Source organism: Trachypithecus francoisi, unplaced genomic scaffold (assembly GCF_009764315.1).
Source record: "Trachypithecus francoisi isolate TF-2019V2 unplaced genomic scaffold, Tfra_2.0 Lachesis_group1, whole genome shotgun sequence".
Classification (NCBI taxonomy): Eukaryota; Metazoa; Chordata; class Mammalia; order Primates; family Cercopithecidae; genus Trachypithecus; species Trachypithecus francoisi.
Genome location: NW_022681454.1, coordinates 48,369,622 through 48,394,944, shown reverse-complemented (window position 1 = coordinate 48,394,944; position 25,323 = coordinate 48,369,622). Strand labels below are relative to the sequence as shown.

General features: G+C 39.6%; 1 protein-coding gene across 2 annotated transcripts in view; it reads left to right on the top strand.

Annotated features, from left to right (window-relative positions):
• Positions 1–10,702, top strand: part of CDS1 (CDP-diacylglycerol synthase 1) — a 66,301-nt gene extending 55,599 nt beyond the window's left edge. For both annotated transcript variants that reach the window (XM_033214199.1, XM_033214198.1), the window contains exons 10-13: positions 1,411–1,563; positions 3,580–3,699; positions 5,766–5,869; positions 9,149–10,702. In XM_033214199.1, coding sequence (XP_033070090.1) covers positions 1,411–1,563; positions 3,580–3,699; positions 5,766–5,869; positions 9,149–9,278 — 507 coding nt within the window. In that variant the 3' untranslated portion in view covers positions 9,279–10,702. The remainder of the gene's footprint in view (positions 1–1,410; positions 1,564–3,579; positions 3,700–5,765; positions 5,870–9,148) is intronic.
• The last annotated feature ends 14,621 nt before the right edge of the window (positions 10,703–25,323 follow it).

The window sequence follows — 25,323 nt, the reverse complement described above, 5'->3', positions numbered from 1 at the left end:
TGGTTACTGTTTTGGGCCCAACATGCAGAAACAGTCTGTTAACTATAAATTATTAATGTTCGCTTTTAGTGTGTTAAATAGCTATTGTTCATGTTTTACAAATTAGTTTACAGTTATAGGATTTAGATTTTTATTAAAAGATGTCCAGTGAGAATGAGAGTATGAGAGTGTAGTACCATAGCTGGATATAAGATAAATATACAAAAAAGTACTGTCAGGAAGCTTAATTTTTCCTTATTTCTGACAGCTGTAGTTACATTCTGTATCCAAATCTAGAGTACCTAGTAACAACATGAAGCATGGAGAGAGTGAATATACAAATAAATGGAAATATGCCATGATCCTGGATGGGGGAACCACCAGAATTCCTTCATTTAATTTATAAATTTAGTTCATTTGCAATGAAAATTTTAATAAAATGTGATAAAATTATTCCAATGTTTCTGTGGTAGAATATTGATGAGATAATAATTGACAGATAGAAGAATGCAAAAGGATCCAATCTCATCCAATGTGTTTACATTATAAAGTGAGAATAATTAAACATTATTAAGCTAAATAGTGTAAGAATTTGTTATTATCAAAGACTAACTTGAAAATACCACAGGAATAGCCATATCATTGGAAGAAAAGTAGGAGCTACCCCATAAGCATGTAAAGCATGCCAAAATAATGAGGAAGGAAATTTCACATCTATATGAAATTATGTATACATAATATATATAATAATATGTAATATATAATATATATTTTATATATATAATAAACTGGTTGTTTGGAAGTAAAATCAGTTTATATTCATTCCTAGTGTCTTGAATTTCTATTAAACATTCTCGAGCAGAATAACAGGGTGAATGGCTGCAAGAAAAAGAGAATGAGCTGTTGTCTAGCAATTTAAATTTATAACAGGATATTTTATTTTATGTCTCTTACTTCCAAGGCTGAGGACATTTAGTTTTAAAAATTGCAATGGTGTGGCCAGGGAAAGAATAATTTAGTCAAAGTTTTCTGGGCTGGCTAAGAACAGCAGTGTTTTTCACCTGTACTATTATGTACTATTTTCAATGTAATGTTGAATTACTGGTTAATTATTAACTGATTAAATTAATAGAAACTTTTGTGCAGTATACTTCAGTTCTTTATTCTCCTGTACCATATAATTGTGATTATGCAGAGATTACAATCTTATTGATTTCAAAAAAACTTTTTTTTCTAAAGGTCTTTTAAGTCTTTTACTAGGATAATTATGACCATTTAACTTTGAAAATACATAGCAAAATATTAAGACAGAAATTCTGGCATTCTATCTCTGGCCCTTCTGATGTATACCTTAAAAGATATGTATTTAGTCAGTGTGTCATGAACTTTTGCTTTGTTTTTTGTTTTGTTTTGTTTTGTTTTGAACACCAGGCTGCCTATGTGTTATCCAAATACCAGTACTTTGTCTGCCCAGTGGAATACCGAAGTGATGTAAACTCCTTCGTGACGGAATGTGAGCCCTCAGAACTTTTCCAGCTTCAGACTTATTCCCTTCCACCCTTTCTAAAGGCAGTGTTGAGACAGGTAGAGTAAAAGTTCAAGATAAACATGGTTAGAGATCTTCCACTCTGAAGATTAAGCTTCTTTTATTGTTTATTTATTTATTTTATTTATTTCTTTTTTTGAGAAAGAATTTCCCTCTGTTGCCCAGGCTGGAGTATAGTGGCGTAATCTCAGCTTATTGCAACCTTTGCCTACCAGGCTCAAGCGATTCTTATGCCTCAGCCTCCTGAGTAGCTGGGATTACAGGCACTCACCACCACACCTGGTTAACTTTTGTATTTTAAGTAGACACAGGTGTCGCCGTGTTGGCCAATCTGGTCTCAAACTCCTGGCCTCAAGTGATCCGCCTGCTTAGCCTCCCAAGGTGCTGGGATTACAAGCGTGAGCCATTTGTGCGTGGCCTGAAGATTAAGCTTTCTTTAAAAGTGAGATTCAGATTTGTACAAGAAACTGACTTCTGTAGAATTTTTAATTCCTTGATATAGCAGTGGTTTTAGTGTTAGCTTAAATCAAATGGATGAGAACGAGTTACAAATCAAATGGATCCAATGGTTTTGAATGTGTTTCTCATATCACTGACATCAGTTGACTCAATTTAAAACATAAAATTCACCAGTTTACCGAGTCCATGATTTTTAGAGGATATTTATTATGGATAGAAAGTTGCTGCTTCTACAAATCAGTTTTCCTTCCAAGAAGCCACACAGTGCCTTCATTTAAAGGTAGCTCGGAGGCCTTGCACTGGGAGATGTTGACATGCTCTCTAGTAGAACCCTCCTGCTCTGTGTCATCAGGTCTGGTGAGTGGCTGGTTAAAGTGAAGAATCAAATAATAGCATGTGTGTCTGTATCTTCGTGCCCACACATGTACACGTTTGTAAAGTAAAATCCATAATTTTTGAGAAGCAACTTAACAAATTATTTCTCTCTCTGAGTGCTCAGTACATGGTTTCCAAGAACTTTTTCAGTGTCCAAGCCATCTGTTACTTGTTATAAAACTTTTTATACTGCTGGTGTTTGATTAGGAGCAAGGCTATTGCTTTGAGAACAGGTCAAAAAATTGATGTCTCCGCCGGGCACAGTGGCGTACGCCTGTAATACCAGCACTTTGGGAGGCCAAGGCAGGTGGATCTCCTGAGATCAGGAGTTCCAGACCAGCCTGACCAAAAGGTGAAACCTCATCTCTACTAAACATAAAAAATTAGGCAGGCATGGTGGCATACACCTGTAATTCCAGTTACTTGGGAAGCTGAGGCAGGAAAATCACTTGGACCTGGGAGGCAGATGTTGCAGTGAGCTGAGATTGCACCATTGCACTCCAGCCTGGGCAACAAGAGCAAAACTCCACTTCAAAAAAAAAAAAAAAAAAAATTTGGTGTCTCAAAATCTTTCTTCAACCACACCCATTTCGCACTGTCTATAAGTTGTAGTTTCAGATTATTTAAAAAGGAGCAAGAACTACAAATTTGCAAAATAATTTGACTACAAAATTCTTTTTATGATTGTCTCCCCAAATCTTTAGTGATTGTCTCACTGATGCTCATTTTGATAATCTTCTTTAAGCACTTATTTTTGTGTTTTTCCACAGCATTCATCATAGTTTTAGAGAAAAGTCCAACTTTTCCCTTATTTTATCATATAAAATTAAAGTGAAATAAAATACAGTATTAAATTATATAATTACAGAAACAAAACATTACTAGTTTAAAAAAAATATGGAAAATAACACAGCTGATTCTTGGTAAGAAGTAAAGTTCCTAGACAACCTGGAAGGTAGACTACCAAGCTGCAAGATTTCAGTGTGCCAGTTGCCTCTCATTATGCTTACAGAGAGAAGGCAAAGTGCTGGCTAAGTAGAGGATGGTACAGAAGGCTTACAATAGACTTTTCTGCCATGATCCTTAAAGTTTGAAAAATTAACAAAAATGTGGTGTGTGCTTTGACTTACTATTTTTACAATGGTTCTTAGATCAGGTGGCATGTTCAAATACAATTTCAATGAAATTAGGCCCCTCCTCCCCTTCTTTTCTCTCTTTAGGAAAGAGTGAGCTTGTACCCTTTCCAGATCCACAGCATTGCTCTGTCAACCTTTGCATCTTTAATTGGCCCATTTGGAGGCTTCTTTGCCAGTGGATTCAAAAGAGCCTTCAAAATCAAGGTGTGTGTTTAGATTCTGTGTTATATTATTAGAGAATTTAATTAGAGAATGTAACCTAGTTGAAATTTGGTTAGCTCATGATCTACATTAAGCCCCTAGGCAACAACTTTTGTATCCTGTTTGTTTCGACCTCACAGAAATGCTGCCACGCTGATCTGAATGTATTCTTTCTTGTTAGGTTTGTGATACCATGTTAATAGATTTTAAGTGTCATGTCACTTTCCTTTATAGAAATGGCATGTGTCCTTTAGTGTTGGAATAGACCCAGAATCTTGGTCTTTCAAGTGCTCACCTAAGAATCCAGCCATGAATCGTCTGAAGTTTAGTGTTTTACTACAGTCTCACTTGAAGGGACGCACAGAAGAACCTTTGGCTATGTAACCGTCCATTCTGCTAAGTCAGGTGTCATCACACTCTTTCTGTAAAGGGCAAACAATAAGTTTATTAGGATGTGCAGACCATATATTCTATCACAGCTTCTCAACCCTGAACCCTGCTGGTGCAGTCAGAAAGCCCCCCATGGATAATACGTCAATGAATGGGCATGGCTGCGTTTAATGCAACTTTATTTATAAAAATAGGTCGTGGCTTGGATCTGATCTATGGGACATGCTTTTCTGACCCCTGTTCCAGATACCTAAAATTATCCCTGTGTATTAGGTTAGATCATCATAAAGTGACATGTTATCTCAGCAGTTTTATCTCAGCCTCCCTCACATGGCTTAAGCACCATCTGGGATTAGAGAGTGGCTATGGAAGGTGGGGTGGTCAGGGAAAGCCTTTCTGAGGAGGTGGCACTTAAGCAGAGATTTGAGAAAAGAAGTCCTGCAGAGAAAACTAAGAGTTCCAGAGCGTACAGAGGAGTGGAGGAGGTTAGCCTGTTTGAAGGTGAGCAAGAACAGTGTGGCTGTGGTTGAGAGTAGGAGATGAGACCATAGAGTTTGGTGGGGCCAGATCACACGTGGCCTACAGGTCAGGGAATGAGTGAACTCAGCGAGCGTTTGCCAGTGGGAAGCTACTGTGTAAGGTGCAGTGCAGTATACAAAAACATACAAGATGTTGTTCCTGTTCTAAAGATGCTCACCTCCTGCTAGGGAAGAGAATACACATCCCCAGAGAACTACAGCAACAGCTGTGCAGGATGAGTATCTTGCAAAGGCTGTAACAGCAAAGTGGCATTGGGTTAGTGTGGCTCTCTTGTGCTTTGACTAGTAAGGAAGAGAAGGAGGGAAATGGGTTGGCAAAAATTAACCAAAGACTTTTTCAGTAATTGTTTTAAAAAGAAAAACGTTATATTCAGAATGATATTTTCTTTAATGGTCTCCAGTCCAAGGTTTTTTGTTAAATGGTGAGACTTTTTTTGCATGTTGGAAACCAAGCAGCTATTGCTGTTGTAGTTTAGATATTTTTAGGGTGCCCGAGTGAACTAGAAGAGCAGTTAGTCATGTCTGTTTCCCAGGCACCCAGATATGTGAACCTACCTGTACAGGGGCAATTTGCAGAGGCTTACTACCCGTTCCCTCAGGGTGGCCATTTAATGGACTAATGCATCCCAGATGGGCTCACTGTAATTTTATTTTTTACTCTAACACTTAAAAAAAGAAGAAGAAATATTTATCATAGTAGTAAAATGTTTATTTCAGAGTAAGAACTATTGGGATAAACAAGTTAGAACCAGTTGTACATCTTTTAACAACACTGAAATAGCTCCCCAAACAGCTTATGGTTAAAAAGAAAGCTAGGCTATAACAAAATTAGATTAGTAATAGCTAATAGAATTTTTATTTAGAAAAAGTTTTATTAACAAAAGTAAGTGCTAGATTTAATTAATGTTTAATGAATGAATGCTGTGGGTCAATTCAGAAATCATTCTAAAAGAAGCATGTATTTGGAAGTCGTGGTTTTAATCTGCTGGATGTGTTCTAATAAGTTTTTATTTAGTGAAAAAAATCCAATAGTAATGTATTTTGGTTAGAGTGAGTCCATGATGCCAAAGAGACACAGATAGGAATTTTGTAGCAGGTGATTTTTTGAAAATTTGCTAATATATTTGTTTGTTTCTAAAGGATTTTGCAAATACCATTCCTGGACATGGTGGGATAATGGACAGATTTGATTGTCAATATTTGATGGCAACTTTTGTACATGTGTACATCACAAGTTTTATAAGGTACTTTTACATTTAACACATTTTTTAGATGATTTCTTTGAGTTCTCATTTCCATCAACATTAGTTTGAATAAGTTAATAACTTTTTCCATCAGTGGTAATCTACAATATTAAAGCAAGTGGTGGCCTCTGGAATTAGAGTCTTGAGCAGGATGGTTAACTTGTAATCGTTTTACCTACACTTGAACAACTTAAAAAGAGATAGTATTTGTTATGGTCCTGGACCACATTAAAGACCCAATTAATGTGGATGGTATGGGATTTGAAACTTAAGGAGATTTAATTTCTCAACTGTGGGCATTGCAATGATCATGAATACTAAAAGTTACAAAGGAAGACAGTGAAATGCATCCAGTCTACCAATTATTACTTGAGTGCCTGCCATGTTGTAGAATGTTCTAGGGACAAATATGGCAGAGGACAAAACAAACCCAATCTCTGCCCCCATAGCTTCTTGTTTGGAAGTTGAAAGAAGAATGGTGAGAAAGAGACAATAAACAATATAGTTTGTTAGATGGTTGTAAGTGTCACACAGAAAAATAAAGCAGGCCGAGGGGATCATGCTTGTGTGTGTAGGGGCTGGCTGGGGGTGAGTGGATGAATATTGCCATTTTATAAAGGGTGGTTTATTCTTGTTATTAAACCTTAATGTTTTGGATCTGCCTTGAAATACTAACTTGGGTGTGAAGGCTTAACATCAACTGCATGTTAACTTTATTTTCTGTGGTCTCTACTGGGGGCCCAGAAGGCAGAACACTTATTAATAATAGTGCCTGAGCCATAGAAAACATGGATTTCCTTCATAGTACTTGGAAGGAAATTCATATTTAGTGATCCCTAAATACACATTTTAAATATGTACCACAGCAGTGTGAGAATTTTCATATTAACTATTTTTGAGAGACAGTCTTGATAGTTTATCAATTTCAATAATCTTTTCAAAAATATCAGCTCCTGGCTTTGTTAATTTTCTTTACTGTAAGTTTTTTACCTCATTGATTTCTCCTCTCATCTCATTCCTTTGCCTTTTTAAAATGTTCAATTTGCTGTTCTTTTTTTAATTCTGGAGATAAGCTTAGATTATTGATTTTTAGCCTTCTTGTCTAATTTATCCATTGAAGACTATTAAGTATCGCTTTATCCTCTTCCTACAAGTTGTGATATTTGTATTTTCATTATTTAGTTACATATGTTTTCTGATTTCCAGTATTATATCTTCTTTAACACATGGGTTATTTAGAAGCATATTCATTAGTTTTCAAACAAATGGAGATTTTCTCACTTTCCTCCCTTAATTCCACTGTGGTCGGAAAACATACTCTGTAGTTTGAGTATTTTATAATTTTTGCGATCTGCTTTGTGATGCAGCATGTTATCTATTTTCTGGTACATGTTCCATGTGCAAAGGTGTATTCTGTAGTTTTGGGTTGTAGTTTTGTCTATGTCAGGTGAGGTTTAATTAAATCTTCTGTACTGATTTTTGTTTATTTGTTTTTGTGTTTGTTTGGTCTGCTTGTTGTATCACTTACTAACAGAGCTTTATTAAAGTCTCTCATTGTGATTGTAAATGTATCTATTTTTATTTGTCGTTCTACAAATTTTTGCTTTATATATTTTGAGGTTGCATTAGGTATATACAAATTTAGGATTATCATATCTCTCCATTGAACTGATCCTTTTGTCATTATATAATGTGTGTCTTTACTGCTTGCCTTCAAGTCTGTTTTATTGAATATTAGAATAGCAATATCAGCTTTCTTTTGGTCAGGGTTTGCATGGTGTTTCTTTGTCTCTCCTTTTATTTTTAACCTTCCCTTTTCCTCGTATTTAATGTGTGTTTCTTTTTTCTAGTAAGCATATAGCTGATTTTTTTCCCTGTTTTATTTATAAGACAGTTGACAGTCTTTATCCTTTTAATGGGACTGTTTAACTTATTTGCATATTGTTTATTGATCTATTTGGGTATTGGTAATTAGTGGTTCAATCCTTAGAACTTTGTTTTCAGAATATGGCAGCTTTTAGGGCATTAACTCATATGCTTTCTCTCTTTCTTTTTTTTTTTTTTTTTAAATGCTGTTCTCTCAGTAGGGAGATGTCATGCTGAGCCATGTTGTCCACCATTTGAAAGCAGCTATTTAGACTGTTAGAAGACAGTGAGAGTGCCAGGATGCAACTCGCTGGGAGCACCTGCTGACACAATTTTGCATTTAGCTGAACTTGCTAAAAGCAGCCTTCCTTTTCTCTGTGGGTCCCTTCTTGGGGTTTATGCTGTGAAGTTGCTGACTCTTTTAAAGAAATAAAATAAGATGAACAGCGTCCTGATCAGAGTGTGAAAGGCATATGGCCACAGTTTTTTGACAGATGAGTTGAGCCACATGCGTGAAGATGACCCATGGTGGGATGGCTCATCTGGGCTCTTGTGCAATTTGTTAAGTTGAAGATTTTCAGAGTAAATAGTTCCTCTCCTCATTGTGGTAACACTAAATAGACATTTCTTTGTTGCTGGGATTTCTACTTCCTATAATTCTATGTGAACAATCTTTATTGTAAGTCATACATTGACCAACATAAATGTCTTTCTTAGAATTCTGTGCCGTCCCTCTACATTACTTGTATGTTGCTTTTTCCCATTGAATTTTAAAGCAGATCTGCTTTTATTTTGTTTGTTTGTTTTTTTTATTGGAGTTTACCTAGGACTGTCTTTGAACAAAGACCATGGCACCTGTATCACTGGTAAGGGGCTTCAGTGCTAGGCTCAGAACTTTTGTGTTCTGACTCTTTGAACATTCATAGCTCCTTGGAGATATTTTTCAACAAAGTACCTTTCATCATCTGAAGTTTCTTTGAAGTTAAAAATTTCAATTATATTGTCATGCCCTCTTTTTGGTTTGTCCTCTGTTCACCAGACTCCTTTCCTTACCGAATAGTTTTTGTGTCTCATTCAATCTCAAGATTTGCCATTTATCCCCACCTTTAACTTTGGTTGCCCTTTCAAGAACTTTTGTAGAACTTAGATCTGCACCCCTTCAGTTGCCTTATATATTGCTCTTGTGTTTTGTGTTTGTGCATTCTTTCTTCCTCTCTGCTGTATGCTTCTCAAAGCAGAATAGTTCTGGCTCTTGATCCCCTTGACACTAACATTGCACATTAAAGTGAACTGTTATCACTTTAATAACAGCTACTCTACACTGAAAGGAATGGTTTGCTTTAAATTGGGGGTATATGCTTCACTTATCCCTATGAAAATAACACAAACCTATCTTCTTTGCCTTATAATTAGGGGCCCAAATCCCAGCAAAGTGCTACAGCAGTTGTTGGTTCTTCAACCAGAACAGCAGTTAAATATATATAAAACCCTGAAGACTCATCTCATTGAGAAAGGAATCCTACAACCCGCCTTGAAGGTATAATTTGATCCAGAGAGGGAAGGACTGACAAGAAGGAATTCTTCAGAAAAACACTGACAGATGTTTTGTAAATTATACAGAAAAATACTTAAAAATGCAATAGATTGAAGTTTTGGAGATATGTTTCCCTCTGAAATTACTGTGAATATTTAACAAACACGTACTTGATCTATGTTATGAAATAAGTAGCAAATTGCCAGCAAAATGTCTTGTACCTTTTCTAAAGTGTATTTTCTGATGTGAACTTCCTTCCCCTTACTTGCTAGGTTTCATAATTTAAAGACTGGTATTTAAAAGAGGCAAACACTATAAAATGAGTAAGTTGAGGATGTTTTAAGATTGCACCTGGCGGTGTGCCTTTTTGCACAAATATTTACTTCTGCACTTGGAGCTGCTCCTAATTTTAGCAAAATGTTTTATGCAAGGCACAATAGGAAGTCAGTTCTCCTGCACAGACTCCTCATGTAGTCTGGAGTACTTTCTAACGGGCTTAGTTGGGTTAAAAAAAAAAAAAGTTTGTCTGCTTTTCAAAGAAGTAACCATTTGCCAGGGGAAAACATTCTGCTCTTAGGTAGTTTCAAAATTCAGGGGAGGGAGCCTGAAATTTTTGCCATGATTGGTTTGTTAGAGCAGGCATCAAACTACTTCTGATAAAATTGTTTGGAAGATCACGACCTCGCAAAAACTTTTCAAGAGCAACAAGGAAGAATTCTGCTGTGAAGAACACAGTGTACGGATCCTCCACAGATTATTTCAACAGACGACAGTAGCTCAGGAGGCAGCGTCAAACAGTGACCTGTGGCCTGGGCCATCTCTTGGTCATGTGTTTCACTTTTCCTTGTTGCCCTGTGAACTGGCTTCCATGGTTCTGTAGGGTAGGGAGTTGGGATTGTGGCTGCAGCAGAGCAGGAGATGCTCGTCCACGTGGGAGTGACCCGCCCCCGTGTCCCTGCTGCCTCACTCCTGGCTTCTAGTGCAGCTCTTTGTAGACTCACCTCGTAAGAAGGAAGATCTGCCTGGAGACCTGATCCCAGTCCAGCTTTTTGGTCGTAGGTCATCTTTGTCCCGTTGCTCTTTTGCATCATGTCATAAAATTTGAGGGTATCAGCTGATTATTTTTTCTTCCAAGAATGAAAATCAAGCAGAATTGATTCCTACAAGGAAAAAAAAGCACACGAATGCCAAACCTTTCCTTTGGTGGACTGGACACTAACCAGATGAGAGTAAATTTCTTATCCGTGGACGTATGTAAGCTACTGCTGCTGTGTGCTCTCCACAGCCATATTTATTGTATTAAACAGTCAGCACTAAACCTTCAAAAATTGCCCAGTGCTCCTAGTTAAATGTTCAGAGGGGAGAAATAGATATATTTTAAATAATGTTTTGCTAATGAAAATAGTAAATATTTTTGTTTAAATCAGCAAAAACTTTCCATTATTTTATATTTCCGTCTGACTACTATACCTAAAACAAAAGTTGCCGCTATACCCGGGCTCCACTGATGCAGTCAGCCAGCAGCCTCATCACATGCACATGTGATTAGACCTAGGTGCTCTCAGTGCCAAGAGTGCATTTTATGGTCCAGCATACACTCCATTGATGCATCATCACTGCATGCGTTCAGCCAGTGCATCTCACACTATCACAGTGTATCACACACTAAATTTATTAGATTTAGTACATCTAAAACTGGTACTGGCGATGTTGGTAGAGGAGGCAGTGATCACATTTAAAATCAGGCCACCTACAAGTTTCATTTTCAACATCTCATGTTTTTATTTGTCCCATGACAGCTTCAAATGTTGGTCATTAAAAAAAATTTAAGCTACCAAAGTTTAAAGAATAAAATGAAAATTTTGTGATAAGAACGTACATTAAAAACTCAGTAGTTTGCATGAGTAAGAACTCCTTGAGATACACAGATTCCCCCCACATTTGTACTTAAAATAATTGGTGAGGCATTGAGATACAGAGTTATAAGGAAGCATTACTGAATATGTGTGTTATAAAGTCAATATTATAAACAAAATATGGAGCTAGAAATATTTGGGATCACAATAATAGCTTTTCACAAATATACTTTTAGAGTTGAATGTACGTTATCCTATATGTAAAAAAGCAAATTCTTAATTTTAACGGAGCTCTCGATTGACCTTTTCAGCATACTTTTATAGCATGTATATTAAAATAGAATATATTTTAGCAAAAGATTGCCATAAAATTCTGACTTGGCTCATTTTGATATTTGCACTGTGAAGAGGGCTTAAATTCCAATGTAGCAATATGCTGGTAGAAAAATGAAAAACTAGGAAGTTCTTTCACAATAATGCCTAATTGTTCCAAATCTGCTATATTTGGAGGTGCTCTACTGGTACTTCCTGCTTGACTCTCTGACCTGTGGGATGCACATTCTTCCTCAACGCTTTTTCCTTTTGGTGGTGACGTATGTTCACTATCTGACAGTAAAAGACCATACACACCCCTCTTTTTAAAAGTATAGTATCTCTTCCTTTTCACTTTGATTTGAACAAAGATAGTGTCACCTTGTTCCATGAAAAAGAAAAAGCATAAACAGTGTATATTTAGGGTATATGGGTGATAGCTTATGATATGTGTCCATCAGTTCTCTGAATCTTTTACTGAAACTGAGATAGGACAATAAAACTGAAACAAATCATATTCGACTTTGTTGTGCCGTTTTCTCATTGGAGAAGAAATATTCAACCAGTGTGTACAGAATAATGACGGATGTATGTAAGTATTGTATCATGTCTATTTCATCACCAGCACCTACAGTGACATCTTCAGGGCTGGGATAAAATAAGTTCTGCTGATTACCAAGCATCTGTATTTGTGGAGAGGCAGTGTCCTCTAAATACAAAGAGTATTGAACTTTTATAGTGTTAGCACAGTTTGTAATTACACATGTATTTTTGTGAATCTCTGAATAATGTGTGCCCCTTACTAGAGCTTTAAGCTATACAGAGGCCAGATGAAGTCTGTTTGGGTTGGCCACTGCATACCCAGTGTCTGGCATGATGCCTGCTCTCTGTAGGCTCTCCAGCTTCTGAAATGCACAAGCTTGGAGCTTGGTCTAAAGACCCAGCTGTACACATTCCCTCTTGTCTCTAGGACATCTCCTATCCCCTTCCCCAGACCTTTTATTTTGCAGAGTTCTAAGGTGGGCCTCATTATTCCTAGCTAATAGGGTTGTTTTAAGGATTCAGTGAAAACTCATATTGTCCAGCATTGAATAGCAATTCTTAGTTTCCTTCCCTCCTTCCTGTCTGCTACTCTTCCATTGCCTGTCTGCAGTGGGAAACGACAGGTTATAGGACTGAGTGGAAAAGTAACCACCGCTTTGGCCATGTCTGCTTCAGGTGGTGGGTAACGGAAATGTTCCATGAATGATAGAAAAACCATTGATCTACTTCAGCAAACCCGAAATGACTACCTGACCCAGCACTATGCTTTCTTTGTTCTCGCATGACGAAAAACCTTACAACTAGTAGTTTTCTGCCTAGTCACAGAAACAGACAGGTACAGAAGTGAATGTCATTTGAAGTGGATGTTGATCAGAGTGATGACAGGTATATAAACCAGGTGTGTGGGAACACAGGTGACCACCATCTGACCTCCATAAGACCTATCTTTCCTGACCATAGTCTATAGCCAGATCTTTCTGCCCCCCTCTTGAAGCTTATGAAGTTTAAAATTCACTCCTTGAAGAGGGGCTGTGGAGATTTGGGAATCTTTAGTAGCTGCAAAGAAAAATCAGGTCTAGATAATTTAACCAAAATCAGAAGCCATTCCTACCTTAACCTCATCGTTTTCCTGTACAGAAACGGAGAACCTTCTTAAATCATCAGATACGCATCAATCATCATTTAGTAAAAATTGATGAACATTTCCTGATGATGGCAAAGTGAGTTTCCAGAAGGAATGGAGAGAATCCAGCCTGTTCTGTACTGTGTACAAAAGATAAGGCTGGTGAAGCAAGAGCCTTGTCACTCAAAAGAGCCGAAGAATTATTGAGGGAGAGTGCACCTTAAGAATCGCATTGTCCTCTAGTGAAAGTGAAATTTAAAACTGCTGTCTCTCAACTTGTAACATGAACAGGGTACAGGACTTGGAGTTTAACTCTCAGACTTTCTGCTGTGCATCTGACTTGAGTTTAATGTGTCCAGATGATTTTCTTTTTTCTTTTCTTTTTCTTTCTTTTCTTTCTTTCTCGAGACAGGGTCTCGCTCTGTTGCCCCAGGCTGGTGTGCAGTGGCGTGATGACGGCTCATTGCAGTCTCAACCTCCCGGGCTCAAGCGATCATCATCATTTAGCCTCCTGAGTAGCTGGGAGGGACTACAGGCACATGCCACCATACTTGGCTAATTTTTTGTTTGTTTGTTTTTTGGTAGAGATGGGGTTTCACCATATTGCCCAGGCTGGTCTCCAATTTTTCACCTCAAAAGAGCCGCCTGCTTCTGCCTCCCAAAGTGCTGGGATTACAAGCATGAGCTGCTGCACCTGGCCTGGGTGATTTTCTGTTCAACAATTCAAGCTTCAGATGAGGCCTAGGCAAGTGATGAGTTTGGGGAACATTCTTGAGTAATCCATTAAATATATTTTTCATTGGTTTTAGTAAATCTCAAAAAGTTGTGAAGAAAAGGAAACAGAGGCTTCAGCTACTCCAGGTAAGACATATACATTTGAATTGCCAGAAATTCCATTTGTTTTTTCCCCCAACAGCTTTACTGAGATATAATTTACATACCATAACATTGTGCCACCACCACCAAATCCAGTTTGAGAGCACTTTCATGATCTTCCAAAAAGTTTCCTGGTGCCCATTTGCAGTTAATCCTCACTCCAAGTCTCAGCCTTTGGCAACCACTGATCTGCTTCCTGTCTGTGTGATATTTTACATAAATTGAATTATATAGTATGTTTTGCACCTGGCATGTTTTTGCATGTATTAGCACTTCTCTCCTTTTTATTAATATGTTTTCCTAACTCATCAGTTGATGAACATTTGTGTTATTTCCAGTTTGGGGCCCTTATGAAGAATGTTACTATGAATGTGAGTAGACATACACATTCTGTCTTTGTGCAGAAATTTCTTCATTTTCTTGGGTAGATGGCTAGGGGAGGAATTGCTTAATTGTATGGTAAGTTTCTTTTAAAGAAATAACTTGCCAGACACAGTGGCTCAGGCCTGTAATCCCAGCACTTTGGGAGGCCTAGGCAGGTGGATCACCGGGGGTCAGTAGTTCAAGACCAGCCTGGCTAACATGGCGAGATCCCATCTCTACTAAAAATACAAAAATCATCTGGGCATGGTGGCGCGCTCCTGTAATCCCCACTATTTGGAAGGCTGAGGCAGAAGAATCGCTGGAACTTGGGAGGCAGAAGTTGCAGTGAGCCAAGATTGCACCATTTCACCCCAGCCTGGGTGACAGAGCAAGACTCTGGCTCAAAAAAAAAAAAAAAGAAAACAAACTGTTTTCTAAAGTAGCTGTACAATCTTACATTCTTGCTTGTGATCTGCAATGGTTGTAGTTTATCTGCATCTTTACCCAAACCTGCCATCATCTGTCTTTTAAATTACAGACATTCTAGCTGATGCATAAAGGTATTTCATTGTGATTTTCATTTGCATTTCTCTAATGGCTAGTGGTGGTGTGTCTTTTCATGTGCTTTATTTCCATTCTGTATATCTTCTTTGGCAAAAATATTCATATATTTTTGCCCATTTATTATTTATTATTTTTATTTATTTATTTATTTATTTATTTATTTTTGAGACAGAGTCTCGCTCTGTCGCCCAGGCTGGAGTGCAGTGGCGCGATCTGGGCTCACTGCAACTTCTGCCTCCCAGGCTCAAGAGATCCTCTTACTTCAGCCTCCTGAGTAGCTGGGATTACAGGTGCCCACCACCATGCCCATTTAATTTTTGTATTTTTTGTAGAGATGGCATTTGCCATGTTGGCCAGGGTGGTCTCAAACTCCTGGGCTCAAGTGATCCACCTGCTTTGACCTCCCAGACTGCTGGGATTACAGGCATGAGTCAGTGCATCCATCCTCTTTTGCCCATTTTTAAATGGCGTTATTTTCCTTATTATTGAGTTTAAGAAATCTTTATATATTCTGGATAGAAGTACCTTATCAGATATATAATTTGCAAATATTTTCTCTCAGGCTTTGGCTTGTCTTTTATTTTCTTAATGGTGTCTTTTGAAGTTTAACATCTTTTAAATTTAATGATGTCCAATGGTCATCTTTGCCTCTTGAGGCCCCTATGTTCAGGGGCAGCCAGGAGTGGAAGTGTTGACCAGACCTTCTCCATGTATCCTCTGCGCTCGTGTGCAGCCTCCTCTAGGAAAGCACTTGGCCCAACCGCACAATTCCCAGCTTGTAGTACCATTAGCCCTCCCTTCTCATCCTCTGAGATTGTCACTTCCACTGACTTCTCTGGGTATGGGTATTGTCCACTGTTGCAAACTGAGCAAGTCCCATTGGACTGTCGGAGTCCTTAGAGTCTGTCCTGCCCTGACTAAAGCTGTAACCCAGCTGAGCTGGTGGGGGCATGCATGCAGCCCTCGGAAAGGATTCCACAAACACCCACTGTGCCCCAGTTTTTCAAGCATAAACCTTTTTCGTAGTGTATACCTGTGTTCAATTTCTAGAGTGTGGAAATATAAATTTTCTCCAGCTTTTAATAGATGCTTTTTTGGGGAGAGGATTTGCCACCCCCTAACTCAGACACAGCTGGAAGTCCCACCTTGACAATTCTACTTGATAGCAGGAAGAGAAGGAACAGATCTTAATCCAAATCCAAGTATGACGACACTACTTCTCCTCTGCTGAGGAGCAGTGACCAAGTGTATATACTAATATTAAAAGCGACGCCAAAATAACTTATAGAAGTTCTAAGTGAGAGCCCTCACTGAAGGAAGGGGCAGTTTGCTCCCTTGCCCCATTGAGCTCTGGCCTCCAGGAAGGCAAAGGCAAGAAAAGGCCTTCCTACTAATCATGGCCCCCCTCCATCTTTTTCACCATTGTCGGCACCCTGCAAGGGCGACTCAGTTCTAAGATCCGGCTTTCAAGAATTTCAAGAGGGTACCTTTTCTTTGAATGTAATATATACTGCTAAGAGTATTAATTACCACCACCCCCAGAACCTCAGTCATTCACTAAATGATGGATATCATATGTCCACTAAACATGGATATAGAACCATATTTGAATGAGACATCATTTTAGTATTTGAAATAACTAAATATATCCCATTCCCTCAAAAGAATGTGCAGATTAGCTGGAGAAACATTGTAGAAGGTGCTGTGATTGTGGTCACCTCAGGAAGGGTTGGAGCTCTGACTTGGGCTGGAGCTAGCAGGGAGTGAGGCAAGGTGGTAGGAAAAGCCCAGGTGGGATCAGAGACCCCAGCACATTCTGAGGCTGCTAGAACAGGCTGTTACTGTCACTACTTTCTCACCAGATACCTTCTTGAAAGTATATTGGAAAGTGACCTGTCCCCAAATCAGAGTGACTTACATTTTAATGAGCACTTGAAGGGGGCACAGAGGGAGTACAGGTTGGTTGGTGCTGTTCCCTGAGAATAAAAACTGATTGGATACATTGCTGGTGTGAATGTAAAATCGTGCAATGGCTTTGGAAAACAGTCTGAGAGCTGCTCGAAATGTAAAACATGGAGTTACCGTATGAGCCAGCAATTCCATTTCTTGGTATATACCTAAGAGAAATGTAAGCATTCATCCTTACAAAAACCTGAACATGAATGTTTACAGCACCATGATTCACAATAGTAAAAAAGTGGAAACAACCTAAACACCATGTGCTGAATGGATAAATGTAGTCTATCCATACAATGGGACTACTACTTGGAAATCAAGAGGCATGAAACACTGATACATGCTGTGATATAGATGAAGCTCAAAAATGTTAAGTGAAATAAACCATTCACAAAAGACCACATATTGCATCATTCCATTAGATAAAATGTTCAGATTGGGCAACTCTATAGACAAAGTAGATTAGTGTGCTGGCAGAGGCTGGGGGCAGGAGGAGGAGAATAGGGAGTAACTGCTCATGGTAAGGGGTTTCTTTTTGGGTGATGAAAATATTCTGAAATTAGATTGTGACAATGGTGGTGTATTAATTAGTCTGTTTTCATGCTGCTGATAAAGATAAACCCGAGACTGCGAAGAAAAAGATGTATAATTGGACTTACAGTTCCACCTGACTGGGGAGGCCTCAGAATCATGGCAGGAGGTGAAAGGCACTTCTTACATAGTGGTGGCAAGAGAAAATGAGAGAGAAATAAAAGTGGAAACCCCAGATAAACCCATCAGATCTTGTGAGACTTACTATCATGAGACTAGCCTGGGAAAGACTGGCCCCCATGATTCAATTACCTCCCCTGGGGCCCTCCCACAATACATGAGAATTCTGGGAGATACAATTCAAGTTGAGATTTGGGTGAGGACATAGCCAAACCATATCATTCCACCCCTTACCCCTCCAATCTCATGTCCTCACATTACAAAACCAATCATGCCTTCCCAACAGTCCCCCAAAGTCTTATTTCACCATTAACCCAAAAGTCAACAGTCCAAAGTCTGATTTGAGACAAGGCAAGTTCCTTCTGCCTATGAGCTTGTAAAATCAATAGCAAGCTAGTTACTTCCAAGATAAAATGGGGGTATAGGCATTGAGTAAATAACAGCCATTCCAAATGGAAGAAATTGGCCAAAAAAAAAGGGGTTACAGAGCCCATGCAAGTCTGAAATCCAGCGGAGCAGTCAAGTTTGTTTTTTTGTGTTTTTGTTTTTACTTGTTTTTGAGACGGGGTTTCGCTCTTGTTGCCCAAGCTGGAATGCAATGGCATGATCTCGGCTCACTGCAACCTCTACCTCCCAGACTCAAGCAATTCTCCTGCCTCAGTCCCCCAAGTAGCTAGGATTACAGCCGTCCACCACCACATCCAGCTAATTTTTTGTATTTTTAGTAGAAACAAGGTTTCACCATGTGGACCAGGCTGGTCTCAAACACCTGACCTCAGGTGATCCATCTGCCTCGGCCTCCCAAAGTGCTAGGATTACAGGCATGAGCCACCACACCTGTCTGGCAGTCAAGTTTTAAAGCTCCAAGATGATCTCCTTTGACTCCATGTCTCACATCCAGGTCATGCTGATGCAAGAGGTGAGCTCCCAAGGTCTTGGACAGCCCTGCCCCTGTGGCTTTGCAGGGTATAGCCCCCCTCCTGGCTGCTTTCACGGGCTGGTGTTGAGTGTCTGTGGCTTTCCCAGGTGCATGGTGCAAGCTGTCATTGGATCTACCATTCTGGAGTCTGGAGGATGGTGGCCCTCTTCTCACAGCTCCACTAGGCAGGGCCTCAGTAGAGAGTCTGTGTGGGGGCTCTGATCCCACATTTTCCTTCTGCACTGCCCTAGCTGAGGTTCTCCATGAGGGTCCCACCCCTGCAGCAAACTTTTGCTGGGGCATCCAGGTGTTTCCATACATCTTCTGAAATCTGGGCAGAGATTCCCAAACTCAGTTCTTGACTTCTGTGCACCCACAGGCTCAACATCACATGGAAGCTGCCAAGGCTTGGAGCATCCACCCTCTGAAGCCACAGCCCGAGGTGTACATTGGCTCCTTTCAGCTGCAGCTGGAGCAAGTTGGACACGGCACCAAGTCCCTGGGCTGCATATAGCATGGAGACCCTGGGTCTGACCCATGAAACCACTTTTTACTCCTAGGCCTACAGGCCTTTGATGGGAGGGGTTGCTGTGAAGGTCTCTGACATGGCCTGGAGCCATTTTTCCCATTGTCTTGGGAATTAACATTAGGCTTCTGCTACTTATGCAAATTTCTGTAGCCAGCTTGAATTTCTCCCCAGAAAATGGGTTTTTCTTTTCTATTACATAGTTGGGCTGCATTTTTTCCAAACTTTTATGCTCTGCTTCCCTTACAAAACTGAATGCCTTTAACAGTACCCAAGTCATGTTTTGAATGCTTTGCTGCCTAGAAATTTCTGCCAGATACCCTAAATCATCTTTCTCAAGTTTAAAGTCTCACAAATCTCTAGGGCAGGGGCAGAATGCCGCCACTCTCTTTGCTAAAACGTAACAAGAGCCACCTTTACAACCACTTCCCAGCACTTTCCTCATCTCTGTCTGAGAACACCTCAGCCTGGACTTTATTGTCCATATTGCTATCAGCATTTTGGGCTAAGGCATTGAACAAGTCTCCAGGAAATTCCAAACTTTCCCACATTCTCCTGCTTCTTCTGAGCCCTCCAAACTGTTCCAGCCTCTGCCTCTTGCCCAGTTCCAAAATAGTTTCCACATTTTTTGCGTATCTTTTTAGCAACGCCCCACTCTACTGGTACCAATTTACTATATTAGTCTGTTTTCATGCTGCTGATAAAGACATACTGGAAACCGGAAAGAGAAAGAGGTTTAATTGGACTTACAGTTCCACATGGCTGGGGAGTCCTCAGAATCATGGCAGGAGGTGAAAGGCACTTCTTACATGACGGCGGCAAGAGAAAATGAGAGAGAAGCAAAAGCGGAAACCCCTAATAAACCCATCAGATCTCGTGGGACTTATTCACACATGAGAATAGCATGGGAAAGACCGGCCCCCATGATTGAATTACTCCCCCTTGGTCCCTCGCACAACACGTGGGAATTTTGGGAGATACAATTCAAGCTGAGATTTGGGTGGGAACACAGCCATATCAGGTGGCAAAACTCTGAATATACCAAAACATACTCAATTGTAGACTTGGTGATTTTTACAGTACGTTAATTATGTATTGAAGTTGTTAAAATAGCTGATTGGAGAATCTGAATGATGGGATATGGTGAAAAGGTAGGGGTGGGATGGGGGAGTATTCTAGGACTGGGTATGGGACAGGGAAGGGCTGCCAGGTGACCCCAAATGGGAACCCCACAATGGGTCCAGTAGCCCCTCCTGGATCCATCTGCCAGGCAGGGTTGAGGGATGGGGGCTGCCCTGGAATATATCGTCCTCCCCAGTTAGACTGGACTAGGAAAAGGAGGGGAAGAGGCTTTCTTCTCTGGCACTGCTACAAAGACCCTGTGGCTTCTATCCTGGGGTGCTGGGTGGATGATTCTCATAGGCAGAGGGTGCCTTGCTCAAGGTACCGTCAAAGAATGAGAAACTTTGAATGTTTAAGACCAAACCCTAGGCTGGGTGTGGTGGCTCATACCAGTAATTCCAACACTTCGGGAGGCCAAGGTGGGAGGATCACTTGAGCCCAGGAGTTTCAGACCAGCTTGGGCAATATAATGAGACCTCATCTATTAAAAAAAAAAAAATTAGCTGCACATGGTGGCCTGAACCTGTGGTTCCAGCTACTCAGGAAGATGAGGCAGGAGGATGGCTGAAGTCTGAGAGGTCAAGGCTGCAGTGAGCTGTGATAGCGCCACTGCACTCCAGCCTGGGTAAGAGAGACCCTGTCTGAAAAAATAAAATAAAGAATAATAAAAACCAAACGCCAGTGAGCATTTCAAGCACATGTGTTCAGGCATGTGGTATTCGAAAGCTCAAATTCAACACAAGAAAGATGATGTAAGATATTTACAAAAACAGATTGCATTACCATTGAGGGCAAATCGAGGGCTGCGTCTAATTCCTTCATTCACACATTTATTGAGTAGCCACTCTGTCAGATACAGTTTTAGAACTCCATGCAGCAGTGAGTGAAACAGACAAAAGTATCTGCAGTTATGTAGCTTACCCTTTGCTAGGGAGACACAAAGAACTAGTAGTATAGCACGTTGTAGAGGGTCTCAGAGAAGGGTGATTATGAGGAAGTCAGAGGGAGGGAAATTGCAATTGTAAATACTGTAGGTTGGTCAGTGGAGGCCTCACTTAGAAGGTGACATTTGAGGAAAGACTTGGAGGTGAGGGAGGAAGAGTAGCACACCTGGAGTAGGATCCTTGCAGGCAGAGGGCAGAGTCAGGGCATGGCCCTGTGGTGGAGGAGGCCCTAGCCCAGGATATAGAAGAGAGTGTGAGGGGTAAGAAGGTGAGGAGCCCTGCAGGGCTTGACACGAAATGGGCAATTGCAGCACGCACACGGTGACTGCTGTGTCACAAAACCCAATCACAACACCCAATCCTCAAACTAAGGGGGGAACGATGTTAAGGAGAATTCACTCACAGTATATCACAGCAAACATAAAGGCTGGACAGGAGTCCACGTTTAAAAGAGGAAGAGGAAAATCAATGGCATGACACCTATGCAAAAGGCAGGCAGGCAAGAAGGCAGGACAAAAGTTTGCAAAAGACCAGGAATGCAGTGGCGGGTCACGGGGTGGGGGCAGTGGAGTGAACAAGGGGGAATAGGGGAGGACCTCCCAGGAAGGCCTGGTGTCATACAGTAATTCAAAAAAGGACAAAGATCAGATAACAATGATATGAAAATGGGGAGTGCAGAGCAAAGAAAACATATTGTGGAAGAGAGTATTACTGAATTAGAAACAGTAAGGAATGGAATACGCTTACTGAAAATCTAATTACAGATAACCTGCATGAAAGCAAGCCTCTCATTTATAGGCTGGAAAGTTCTTGGAGAGGGTACTTACATCATTGTAAAAAATCATCTTCAAGGCCCAGCTAAGTATGTGTTAGCACAAACACAGATTTGCTACCTTAGAAGGAAAAAGACATCAACATTCGCAGATTGGAGCTTGAACCACAGCACACTTGATAACGTTGCTTTAGGAGAACTTGGTTTCTTTTTTCCTCTTGGCAGAATCGGCCAGCAGCAGACTCAAAGGATCCTCAAGTTTATAACCACAGACTGCTTAGTTCACCTTTGCTCCATGATGAATTTCTTGAGTCAGTTTGCAAAGGAGTGGCTTCCTTTTATGAAGGGAAACTTTATGCAGGGAAATAACATTTTTAGGATATAGCTTTTGTTTGAAGTTTGTAGTAGGGCCTGAGGGCAAGACCCTAAACAAGTTGTTTTTCTTTAACTCTGTCCTCTGTACTGGAATGCAGCTTGCAACTCTTCTTTGCCTTTGTTGAGCAGGAAGCATGATAGCTGAAGGCCAAGGTTGAAGTTCGGATGCTCTATCTTCTTGATAAAGAAGGGCATAATTATGCACGGATAATATTGAAATAACATCCAAAGTACACTTGCACTGTAATCACCTAAAAGAAAATTGGAAAATACTAACTGGGAGCTGTTTGTAAAGAGCCTTGGCCTGGGTGTCAGATGCTTAGGAGCAGAGCTGGGAATTCTACCTAAAAAGCAGCCTGGCTTTGGGAACACTAAACACCTATATGAACCTCTTCCCTCTCGTGCTAAATGAGGGTTTGGACTTGATGACTTTGAAGAGCCCTTTCCATTCTAGCATTCTGCCTCCTGTATATCTGACTGAAGGTTAACTCCCTGCCATTGGTGTTCATTTGGCATTCAGATGTTTCAGTGCATCATCCCTTTTATGTTCATATTTCCGAGTTAACACTGGAATGTACTGACAACATATTTGTCAGGCACTACCCTTCCTATATATATTACCACATCAAATCCTTATAACAATTCTCTGGGGGCAGGTATCCTAATACAAATTTTCCATATAAGGAAACTCAGACCTAGAGTGGTTAAGTCACTCACCTGAGGTCCCACAGTAAGTGGTAGAATGGGAGCTTAGCCCCCAGACTGACTCTCCTCATAGTTTATTATACTAGTTAGAACTGTATCTAATATTAAAAGATTAGTATTAGCAGTTTCTTTTACATTATCAAAATTTTAGTGCCTTGAATAGAATAATAATGTGATTTCAAAAGTCCTTATTTGAAACCCCAACATGCTTTTGAGCTGTAGAGGTGGTATCCCAGTAGCTGGGGGTAGCCGCCAAAACACTTCAATGTGATAGGGCCTTGTCTTGCTCTCGGGAGGTTTCAATGGGAGCCCAGTTGAAACTGGTTGCATGCATGCTACTTTACAATTTAGGTAGTCTCATCTCATGTCTTCTTGGACCAGTGGTTCTCAAGGGGTTTCCAGGCCCCCAGGAAACCTGAGACCCTTTGAAAGGATCTGCAAGGTTTTCACAGTACTACTAAAACACTATTGACCCTTTCGCTGCATTGATGTTTTTATTGAGGTACAAAAGCAGTGGTGGGTAGAACTGCTGGAACCTTAGTATGGTGGCACCAAACCACTAGTAGTAATGATCATATTCTTTATAATCAAACACTTGCAGTAAAAACACAAGTGCCTCTTTGACTTAAGAATGACCTTGGAGAAGCAATAAAAATTATTACTTTTATTAAATCTTAGCCCCTTAGAGTGACACAAGATGAGAAGTACTCATAAAGCACCTCCATACTGAAGTACAACATTTGTCTCAAAGAGAAGCACTTGTGTGACTGAATTGTGAGCTGAACTCTCTTCCTTTCTCATGGAATACTATTTTTATTGAAAGAACAATTGACAAGCTACAGTTCTATGGATGGTATGTTCTCAAATATTAACAAAGTGAGCCTGTCCCTTCAAAGAAAACAGCAGACAGTATTTATTGCCAATGATAATTTGGGTTTTAAGCAAAAATAAGAATTTTTTGTAGAATTTGTGTCTGTCACTATGACTTAAAATTTTCTGATACAGCTGGTGGTATTTTAATGTATATGATAATGTGATTTTTTGGTATTATCTAATGAAATATGTCAACATTTAGAAGTTCTACATATACTGTTTCTGCCTCTGGTGCTTGAATCAGGATTTAAAAATAATTTTCTAAATGATCAATGCATGATGCTTTAAAATTACGGATGGGTAAAAAAATAAATTCAAAGTGCAAGACAGATCCACGGATTTTAATGTCATAATAATATGAGAAGTTCATTGGCATCATTTCAGAGTCCACATAGTAATTAATCTTTAAGAAACTTAAACTATTAAAAAAACTACTATCTTAAGAAGCAATGATCTGAAAAAGCAATTATAATATTCTAGCTCAAAAAACTGAAAGCCTTTCCTTTAAGATCTGGAACAAGACAAGGATGCCCATTTTCACTGTTACTCAACATAGTGTCCCAGCTGGAGCAATCAGAAAAGAGAAAGAAAAGGCATCTAATTGGAACAGAAGTAGTCAAATTATTCTTGTTTGAAGATGGTATGATCTTATATTTGGGAAAACCTAAAATTAGAACTGATAAATTCAGTAAATTGCAGCATACAAAATCAACATACAAAAATCAGGAGCATTTCTACATGCCAACAGTGAACAATATGAAAAAGAAATCAAGAAAGTAATCCCATTTACAATGGCTACAAATAAAGTAATATACCTAGGAATAAACTTAACCAAAGGAATGAAAGATCTCTATAATGAAAACTGTAAAAGACTGATGAAAGAAGCTAAAGAGAACACACAAAAAATGGAAATATATTCCATGTTCATGGATTGGAAGAATCAATGTTAAAATGTCCATACTACCCAAAGCAATCTACAGATTAAATGCAATTCCTATCAAAATATCAATGACATTCTTCACAGAAATAGAAACAATAATCCTAAAATGTATGTGGAATCACAAAGTACCCAGAATAGCCAAAGCCACTGTGAGCAAAAGGAACAAAACTGGAGGAATCACATTACCTGATTTCAGATTACACTACAGAGCTATAGTAACTAAAACAGCCTGGTACTGGTGTAAAAACAATGGTCTAAATAGCCATAGACCAATGGAACAGAATAAAGAATCCAGAAATAAAACCATACATCTACAGTGAACTCATTTTTGACAAAAGTGCCAAGAACATACATTGAGGAAAGGACAGTCCATTCAATAAATCCTGTTGTGGAAACTAGATATCCATATGCAGAAGAATGAAACTAGACTCCCTATCTCTCACCATATGCAAACATCAAATCAAAATGGATTAAATATTTAATTCTAAGACCTAAAACTATGAAACTGCTAGAAGAAACCACTGGGGAAACTCTCCAGGACTTTGGTCAGGGCAAAGATTTTTTGGCTAAGACC